Genomic DNA, 10,749 nt, shown 5'->3' on the forward strand with positions numbered 1-10,749 from the left:
CTGGGCAAATCAGAGGTTCTATCTTATTACTTTGGTCTCTTAAAAAAATTATGGTGAAGTTTATATAACATAAAATATACAATTTTAGCCATTTTTAAGTGTACAATTCGGTGGCATTCACAATTTTGTATATTCACAATCTTGTGTCAGCATTATCCATTTCCAGACCTTTCCCATCATCCCAATGACCTCTTTCTTCATAACCTTTTATCACAGCTAACAGGTAGAAAAATGAATTGACTGTTGTAATTAATCTTTTGTTTCCTTCTTTTAGTAGATAAATGGTTAATCTATAAAAAGAAGGTGGCAAAAGGTAGGAAAAAAGTAAAACAAACAATAATTTATTAGCCAGATATTTGTGAGTTTGATGGTAATGTCCTAAATATTTAAAATTTTAGACCTCGTCCTTCAACTCCTGAACTGGGAAGTAGCTTTTCATAAACCTTTGGATCTGATTGTTATGTTACCAGTGACGGAGCATTTTCTCTGTGTTAAATGCACTATTTTATTTAATCCCTATAATAATCTAGCAAAGTAGATGACATTATGCCAATTTTATGAGCTTCAAACCTGACACTTCATTCTCACATTTTACCTTTCCTCAGGTTGCTTCTAGCAGAAATAAGGCCTGGGAGTTAAGAGACTGGTCAGAGGTGCCATAGGTTAACTCAGATTAAGGGCTCACTAGCCCCTTGCTCTAACTGGAAAGGTATATGTATACTAGTAGCGTCTTTTAGAAGACTAAAGTTTTTTTAAAAGAAAGGATTTATCTTTCCTCTCTATTCTTCCTTGCCAACCCTTCAAAGGAAAACTTTTGTGTGGTCAGAAAAGGAAAATTAGAGTGAAATTTTAAGTTCTAAAATGCTATGCTGAGCCAGATAATGTTCCATTCAGCCTAAAATTCTCAACTGCACAGTACTGCGAGGCTGTTTATCCAACCACATGGTAGTTACTCTGACGGTTTTCATAGTCCTACTAGGGGTTCCCCAGGACATTTCCTCTTTGGAGCCTAAGGCTCTTCTTATTCCACCAATCTACCCCTAAGTAAGTGATACCTGTAAATCTTAAATACAAACCTGACTGACATACCTTAATTTAACCCAAATATCAGGCTGTGTCTGAAATGTAAGAGCATGATTGGCTTTTAGCCTTAATTTTAAAAGAACTGATGACTTATTTGTCCCTGGCCTTCTTGGACTCTGAGTGCCTGGGAGGTGTCAGGACTATGTCCACCTGGAACCAAACTATGGAGCACTCAACCCTCACCTCTCCTGAGAGCCTTGGACACACACTCATTCCATGAACTTCCATTGCACCTTTGAAACCCACCAACAGGAGGATGTTCTCTTCCCTGAATGCACACCAAAGAACAAGTGTCAGAAGGACCCACAAACAGCTGAGACAACCACACCCTGCTCCTTTCTAGACCTCATCACACCTCCCACCAACCCTGACCAGGACGGGGAGGCACCAAAATACCCCTTCTCTCTTTGGCCAGCAACACTCTCAGATCCCCAGTAAACCTGGAGAGAGGAAATCTGACAATCATGTTTGCTTTATGTATATATGTATTTTTTTTTCTTTTTCCAGAGAGGAAGAGGGAGATAAAGGTATAGTCATTTAAGTGAAAAAAAAAAAAAAAAAACCTGCTTCTGGTCCAAACCCTGGGTCTAGAACATTGGGCCTTAATCAAACAAAATTGTCAGTGTCCCCCAGGCTTCACTAAATCCCTTTTTAATGACTTGTGATCTGATCTTTTTTCAATGGGGATTCTTCTAAAAAGAAATAGAACCAACTCTGGCTTACCAAAGCGGAAAAGGACCTCTGAGGAACAATATAGAAGAGGCCACAAAGCCAAAAGGAAATGTCAAAACAGGGCTCACTTTCTTAGTAGAAGTTACCGATGTGTTCCTGAGGGTGCTGGTGCCAGGATGGACGGGTCCCGGTCATCTTCATACCTGTTTGCTATTCTGCTTCTAATGCAGATTGTAGGAAGAACACGTGTGCTGGCCCGGCTGGCAAGGTGACGGCAGGGAGGCTTGGGGCACTCCAGCAGGTGTCTACACCACATGGCAGAGGGTTCAGCAGCTTCCCTGGCCTCCACTCACTAAACACCAGGAACACTCCCTTCTGTGTGACAACCAAAAATAGCTCCAGACATTGCCAGATGTCCTCTAGGGGACCAGGGAGGTGGGCACAATTACCCCCAGTTGAGAACCACTGATCTAAAGGAAAATCAGCCCTCTCACCAGAAGAGAAAAGGGTGCTGGACTGCAAAAACAAGTAGTTTCCACTAAGCCTTCCTCTCTTGATCTGTCTGCACTGTTTCCAGCCTGGGTCCGAATCCACCCCCAATCTGTGGGCTCAGTCTCCATACACTTCTCACTCTCAGAAACTCTGCCTCCTGACAGCAAGGGGTCATGAAGTCCCCTAAGACCCTTCCTTCCCCTGCAGCTCATTAGTCACTCCCTCCTTTGCACCATGTCCATACTGCATATGCACTCTTGTTCTGCATAAACAGTGTTTCTGTGGTTTTCTCCCCAGATAATGAACTTCCTGAGAACAGAAATCAGGTCTCACTCAGATCTGTGTGCCTGGTGCCTGGTACACAGTACTTGGCACACAGGTATTCAGTGCGTTTTAGTCTCCATCAGTGCATGAGCAGACTTTCCTTCTTAGGTGGAATGAGGCATGGGTATGGTCCTGTTTATTATAGTATTGCATGTAGCTTGGCAGCCAGGCACGGCATCCATTTCAGAACCCCTAAAGGGCGAGGGTGCCAGGCACACCCTAGGAAGACCCCATTTTCTCAGAACTCATGACATTCCCATAGACCCCAGTGCCTGTGCTGACCCGTGGCTTTCCCCTAGGAAAGGCGATCCTGGGCTCCCTCTGGGCTCCTGCCTGACTAAGGTTTGGTTATAGGCCTCAGGCTCGGAACAGCCAGAATCTCTGCGTTAAAGAAGCTTCTTAGATGTGTTTCTGAGTTTTCCTCACAAAAGAGTCAATAACTGAAAAACACAAAGCACTGTTTCCCTCAGGGTTCTAGTAATCAAAATAGACTCTGCTCCTTTTTTAAAATAAAAATATTGCTGCTAACTTCCTGTCTGGGTGACTTCTCAAGCAATTCCATGGTCACAGTGTTCGCCCGTCCTCTCTCAGCTGGCGCCAGCTCCCTTTCTGGCTTCTTCCTCCTCCTCCCCAGACGTTAAGGCTATTTTCATGCCAAAGCCACATGATCCTTTTAGGGGCTTTTCCAGACAGCTGTGTCACCTCTTTGGGGGCTTGGTAATATAACTTTGAACAGTGTCCCAAACAATCCTATTTTTGTTTCATAAAATAGTTTCCTATTTCATTAGACAAATAAATATTTTTTTTTAGTTTAGTTAAATAAAAAACAATATATATTTCTTGCTCAATATTTTCAGTTTATAGTTTTCAGTTGAGAGAAACTTTGCCTCATTTTCCATATAAGTCGGTTTCCTCAGGTCCATCAGACTCACCAGGCGGGCGCATTGCCACAGTGGGTGCTGACTCCGTAGGTCTAGGGTGGGAACCAAGAATGTGTATTCCCAGCAGGTTCCCAGGTGACCCCAGGTTGTTGGTCTGAACTTTACACATTTAGAACCATGAGAGCATTGTTTCTAGAAGAAGGATTCTTAGTGATTTTTATACATAGTTTCCTCCAAATAAATAATGTGATCTTTTTGCCAGCCTTGTGTTTACATTAGGTACTCAGGGACACATAGAGTGAATGAGTGAATGAATGCTTGGATATAAAAACCCTTACAAAGTTTCTCTTAGTCACTTCAATTCACCCTTCTTTGCTTTCACTAAACCTTGATCAAACTCAGCTACAGTTTTGTTTGATTGGGCACCCTCGGTTGATGTTAAGCATTAGGAGATCTAACTATTCTACTTCTCTTCCAAAGCTTAAAATAATATTAATGTTTTTTATTATGCCAATAATCTCCCATATTCTCAAAATTAAATGACACAGAGAGCATTTCACCCCAGGTGTTTAGTAAAGGGGGCTAGAAAGAGAGTCCATCATTTTCAGGTTGGCTTAGAGACATAATCAAACTGCCAACCAGTAGTTCTCAATCAGGTTTTCAAACAGTTGCATTAATTGTACATCTAAACAGGTACTCAAGAGGTTAAAAAGTCTATGCCAAGTACTTGTAGATGTTTAAACGATGGTCTGGTTAGATTCTATATTACATATTACAAAATAACAGGGTGTGAACTTGCAGCTTTATACATGTATTGAAGTTTTCCTGGGGCTGACAGAATTTTTTCTTGGTGAAAGCATAGAAATATGCATGGTTAAAAGTCCCTTAAACATGTAAGGGCTTCTGTTTGCAAAGGGTTACCACGGATACTTGGAAGCCACCCAGAAAACATCCTTAAGTGCAAAACTCTTAGGCTCTTGTTTCTCCCAGTATTATGCCCAGAAAAGAATTCCTGCATCAGCCAAGCGTGGCTGACTATTGTGCCATTAGAGGAAGAGGCTTTTGTCATGACACAAGTGCCTGTCCCAGGCACAGCTGGGCAAAGCCATTTTGCCTGTACCACCTTACTGCCTTTCCAGCAGAGGCTGCTCACCGTTTTCTCTGTTCCCGACCTCCAGTTACATAGTACATAGTTGTGACTGCTCATAAAGTGTACTCCATAGTACAGCAGCCAAAGTGCCCAAAAGGTAGTGGGCATTTTGGCTCTGTCTTCAAAGCAGTAAATACAATGAGTTGGGTCCATATAGGCATGGGTGGCATTAGGAATCTATTCGACATTTTTTGTTTTCTGGAATTTCTCCACACATTTGGGTCATATCCAGGATGCCGATATTTAAATATGGACTTTTTAAGAATGTGTATTATTTTACAAAATTCCAGTGTGTCACCATGCTTTAAGGCCATGGGCTCTGGAACCGGACTGCCAGGGCACAACAGAGAACCTTCACAGTTGTGTTGTAGGGCTGCAGGAACAGCACCAGTTGTTAGACGAGTGGGGTCAGACCAGACCCGTGTTCAGCAACCTTAGTACTTGAGTTCTGGCTAAAAAAGAATTCAGAGCCAATATGCAAACTATAAGAGAACATTTACTTGGAAAATTACAGAAGTAGACGTAATTTGTAGAAGTGGGCTGATGAAACAAGTTATAGAGGCAAACGAAGGGCCCGTGGAGCTTGGGAGAGAGGAAGGTAATGGTAACATGCCTGAAGGGATGGGGGGAGGGAGAAGGGACCATGCTGGGTCCTCAGTCCCAAGCGTTTTAAGGGTAGAGATTTTAGGGGAAGATCTCAATAGAATATTCAGCAGTTTTCCAGGTGTGTCCTTTCGGGGTCTAAGTCTCCACTGATTGATTGGTTTGGTGGACACCCAGGCAGGGGGTCATTATTCAGTGCAGCCGGTCCTGAGGTCAGCTGTAGCTGGTTTTGTTGCTTATCTGAGCCTGGAGCTGAAATACAACTGAGACCTAGATGTTATCTCTAGGGAGAAAAGGTCAGGGGGTCCAAACCACATGATCAGCGATTTGCCAGGGGAAGAAAAGTCATCCTGGGGACAAGGTCCCACCCTACAATTGTCCTTTGTTAGGCACCCAGGGCCTTTTGCCCTGGTGACCTTCTTTACCTGGCCCGTCGTCCTTGCTCTGCTCATGTCTGTCTAACTGCCGACCACAGTTGTGTGTCCTGTTCTTGTTCCATTGTCTTATTTGTAAGATGGGTTCTTCACAGGTGTGTTTTAAGGATCAGATGAGTCAATACTCTTAGCACTTGCCTGGCACTCAGTAAATGCTCAACAGATAGCTGCCATAATCACTATTGTTTGTATTGATGGCAGACTTTCCAACAAACCCTTTCTAGAACAGCCGTCTGTGAGTCAGGTCCTCATACCTGGAATTTTTATCCTCACTTTATTCCCAGCTCTATGTCAACAGTCACTCGAGAGAACAACACATAGTACAATTTGGAAGCCTTTACTGCTTCAAAAACCAGTCTTGGAATCCTTTTGCTATCATAATTTATTTTCATCAGGCCTAGAATAATTGCCCTAGTACTTCAAGGTTATGAAACATGCTAGTTTGAGCAGAGCAGTCTAGATGAAAATGTTCTGGCTTGTACCAGCTTTTATTAGCCCATTTGCCTCTCAGGTAAAATGAGGAGAAAAATAAATTAAATCATCAGTCTTCAGCTACTCATTATATATACTCTCTATCCCTCTGAGGAGGGCATATAGATAAAACCATACTTTCCTTTGTATGAACTATGTGCAATGTGCATCCTAATGCAATTTTGTCTTTCTTACTTTGCTGTCAACACTTTTCTTTTTTGAGTTGTAAAGTTGTCATTTGTTTGTTTCAGTCCTTTTGGCAAAATCAATCCATGTAGCTCACTAATTTAGGTGATTTCCACAGTGAAATATGTACTTATGGACTTAATAGCTCCAACCTTTTCCCAGGGGCTCCTAAGAAACTGCAAGTCTAGTCATCACCCCTAGAAGATTAAGACCTGAAGACAAAAGGGACATTTTTGTCAGCTTTTTTTAAAAATCAAAGAGTTTTGAGAAGTTTTTTTAGTATGCACATATAAAAGGTAACTTCAGTTTTTCTTATTAACTGAAGTACCTGAAAACATTGGTTTTTCTTTTAATTCTGTGTAGAAGTTGCACACTTGCAAAACATTTAAACCTAATTAAAGCGAGGATATCATAGCAATATACCAAGAGAATTCTTGCCCCAGTAACTATTCTTTATCCCTCTGATTTCCTCTTTTTTGAAACTTCATCTTTAGCAATCACATAACATACAAAATTACCAAACCATTTAGCTTTGATCAGATTTTATTTAAAAATGCCATGAGTGTATATGTTTTTCTTTTGTTGTTGCCACAATTGCTATTCTCTGAGATGCAGGAATGATTGAAGATGGGAAACAGAAAAAGGATGTGTGCTAGTTAGGTCTGTCTGCTAAGAAGGACAGAGCAAGGTCATATTTATATTGGCTGTTTGTTGAGTTCAAATGAACCACTTCAAAGGGACAGGAGGGCCATGGGTAACTGAATACACCTGCTCTGAATAAAAGGGTTTTAATTCCTGAAAGTTCTAGTCATTTAATCATAAACAACCAGTCATTTAATTATAGAATGTTTCACGTACTAAAAGGACTAAAATGGTATAATAGGTTAACTCATTTGATTGAAAGCCACTTTTGCCTACAACTGTTCTCTGTATTAAGAAACCTGGCACATAGGAAAGGCCTGAAACCTGATTTATTCATCAGATTGCATCTACTTAAGTAATAACCTCCCATCTAGATACGACGTGAAATGTGCAGCTTTGGCAATCAGGAAAGACTCAACATTTCAATCATTAACACAGCTGGGCCAGAGGGGAGGCATTCTTTCATCCATAGAGATTATCTTACTGTAAAAAGAAAATTGTATTTTGAACTTTAGTTTTGCAAATAAGACATAACAATGGAATTTTCTTCCAGTAGCTGCTCCTTATTTCTCAGATATTTCCTGAGATGAAGATACTAGAATTTGAACTTGATTGAGGATAAAAATATTTTGATCTATAGTTGAAGTATTTTAATATTATTGTTCTTAGTTACTCGAGGTCTAGTTGGTGGCTTACAAGTATGTGTTTGGAGCTGCTGTTTTTATGTCCACCATACAAAGCAGTCCTTGGGCTATTTCCCATATGTCGCAGTCCTGGCCAGGTTGGTGGAAGGTGTGATGAGAGGTCTAAAAAGAAGCAGGGTGGGATTATCTCAGCTGTTTGTGGGTCCTTCTGAATTTGTTTTTTGCTGTGTACTCAGGGAAGAAAACACCCTCCTGTTTGTGGGTTTCAAAGGCGCAATGGAAGTTCTTGGGTTGGGTGTGTACAGTGCTAGGCCCACCTGCACTCTGTGTTCTCACTGCTGACTAAAGTCGGGAGGCCTGCACTTGGACACCCACACACACTGTCCAGCACCTAAACATAACGAGTTACTGGTTTTCCTCTTGCTCTTGGACTCAGTTACCCTTCCCTCCCTGAACTCTGTCTCTCCCTGGGCCTCTTCCACCTTTAATCCAGCCACACAAGACTACTTAGTAGTCAACATACATTCTGCATTTTCCCACCCTTCTGCCTTTCCTCTGTTGTTTTCTCCACCTGGAAGGCCCTAATTTGAACCTAAATCCTCCCTATCTTTCAAAATTCTATTCAGATCCCAACCCAGCCTCTGAATCTCTCCATCAGAATTCATGTCCATCCCTCTGTTCTCCCACCGACTGTACTTTGTGTATTCTTAACGCCCACAATCTACTTTTGTCCAGACATTTGATTTGTACAGTCTTTGTCCCTCCTTATTATCTGGGGGTGATGTGTTAGCTAATGTTTTCTTTGTTCGCAGGTATGCTTCAGAAGTGCCCTTCTATTGATGACTTTGTAAGTGCCCTCGTCTCCGACTTGGATCTTGACTTGGAAACTTTCCTCATGGATTCTGAATGACAGAAACACCTTGAATCTTTTAAGTCAAGGTCATGTAGATATTAACTTTGTTGTAAATGCTACCACTGTTAACACTCATTTCTGATTTCAGTATTCATTTCTATAATAATTTCTGAAAAACCTTAAATGGATGGAACTTGGAATAAATAATTGTTTTAATTAAGCTAGCTTTTAGTCTGTTTGGCCGATTTTTAACATAGGGAAATCCACTCAGTGAGCTAGTAAACACTAGAGCATAGAGAGTTGTTAAATTTAAAGTCTGGGTATTTCCTTAGTTCAGCCACTTTCCTGTTGAACTTTTTAAATAGTTTCATTGATCTGTAATTGATTAAATTAGAGACTTCATTAAAAGCAAAATTATTTTAGTTTGTGGCAGTCTTCAGAAAGATTACACATATAGTTCTTTTAAGTGATTACCATTTCTTAAGACCACTAGACTAGAATTAGAAAATGTAGTTGGGGAAGTCCCTTACAACAACCAAGAAACCAAGTATGGTTTCCAAAGTACTTGTTATTGACTGCATTGATTTTCTTCTGAGTGTTTAGGCTTACATAGATGGACTCAGAACAGGTAAGACTTGAACTCATACTTCTCTGGCTAGATTATTAATCTACAAAAATAAGTGCAGGTCCAATTTATGAGTGATGTGCTAAGATCCAGCAACTGATAAATAAGGAAACTGGGATTTAAATCATGCCTGCCTTTATCTTGAACCCATCTGCCTTACATTATTGCACACCATATCACTGTGTTAATAATAGGAAAGAAACTATTTAATGGGGTTTTCCCACCATCAAAGTCAAGAAGAATTTAATTATAGACTTTAAAATCGCATCTGCTAGAAGCCTCTTCCTGCTTCGCATTGAATGACCAATGACGCTGCAAAAGGCAAAATTAAAAATCCCCAAAACTAGAACACATGTTCAACTGATTCAAAGAATCTGGAAGAATTTCTACAAGCTCAGAAATAGATGAGACCAGATGAAGAAATGCCAATGACCCACCCATGCTGGGTACACATGGATACATGGGGTACTGGCCCTTCATTTCCCTCCACCCCCGCTCACACCAAGATATCCAAAGTGTGCACCAACCAGGAGCCGAGCAGCTGGCATACCACCCACGCAGTGCTCGCACGATAGCCCTTCGCTGCCCCTTGTTCCTCTTCCAGCTCCTCCCCTCTGGAACTTCTCCGTCTCTGAACACTTGGAAACTGCACCACACAGAATCCTCAGGCAGGAAGTTGGGCAGGCCTGGCAATGGTGCCTCTTCTGTACCCAAAGCAAAGTCGGGAAGGGAGGGCAAGGCTTGGTAATGTTGGCAATAGGCGCCTGGGGACCAGAGCCTGGGAGGAGTCTAGCTGTTCTGTACTCCACCCTGTTTGCCAGTGTCTGAGCGAAGGTAAGGAAAATCTTACCTAACAGACTTTCACTACACAAATGCTAACTCTTTCTGAGGAGTGGACTTGGAGAAATTGATACACACCTGCCAGTGAGTGATAGGTAAATCTGAAAAGCTGCTTTTCAGATTCACCAACAGTAGCAGTCCCTTTTCAGTTGAGGGAGAGTAAGGAGAAAAATCTGTAGGGAGCCCATGTGCAAACATTGTTCAGGAAAAGGAACCGCCTGGAGGAGCAGAGCTTGGAAAGTTATTTTGTAAAGGAAGTAAAACACATTGTAGGAAACCTCTCTATTATTCTTAGTGAGGTTTGAGAAAACATAGTATTTATGAAGCTGAAAGCCATCAAGAGCAAGCAGAAATAAAAAGATAAGGATAAGCTAAAAAGATTGGTAAAAAAAGGAAGGAAGGAGCGAAGGAAGAAAGGAAAAAAAGAAATGTAAAGAGACTGAAATACATGCAGTGATTTAAAACATTATCAAAGCAGAAAAAAGCCAAGTTGTCCAGGGTGAACTTGAGAAACATCTCCGAATGCAGGTTGAAGGGATGTGAGAGCTGGCAGCAGAGAAGAGGAGGGCGCTGCCTCTGCCAGACAGAATTCCTGAGGAGGAAGGCAGGACTCCCAGAACAAAAGCAACAACAGAAAACAAGTTCTTACGTTCTGTATTCCCAGTGCTCAAATGGTGAATAGATGCTCTTTGAACGTGCTCTGGCAAATACATACTATTCATTGAATTTAAGAAAATGTTTTTGAGATGAGAAGAAAAATTGAATGTGTAATTTCAAAGGAAATCCTTGATGGTTGCCCAATAATGTGACTGTACTTAATGCCATTGAACTGTACACTGAAAAATGGTT

General features: G+C 41.3%; 1 protein-coding gene across 2 annotated transcripts in view; it reads left to right on the plus strand.

The window, feature by feature from the left end:
• Window positions 1-8,655, plus strand: part of MIPEP (mitochondrial intermediate peptidase) — a 230,656-nt gene extending 222,001 nt beyond the window's left edge. For both annotated transcript variants that reach the window (XM_079778651.1, XM_079778654.1), the window contains one exon: window positions 8,395-8,655. In XM_079778651.1, the coding sequence (XP_079634777.1) occupies window positions 8,395-8,492 (98 nt within the window). In that variant the 3' untranslated portion in view covers window positions 8,493-8,655. The remainder of the gene's footprint in view (window positions 1-8,394) is intronic.
• The last annotated feature ends 2,094 nt before the right edge of the window (window positions 8,656-10,749 follow it).

Source organism: Cnephaeus nilssonii, assembly GCF_951640355.1.
Source record: "Cnephaeus nilssonii genome assembly, chromosome: 8".
Lineage (NCBI taxonomy): Eukaryota > Metazoa > Chordata > Mammalia > Chiroptera > Vespertilionidae > Cnephaeus > Cnephaeus nilssonii.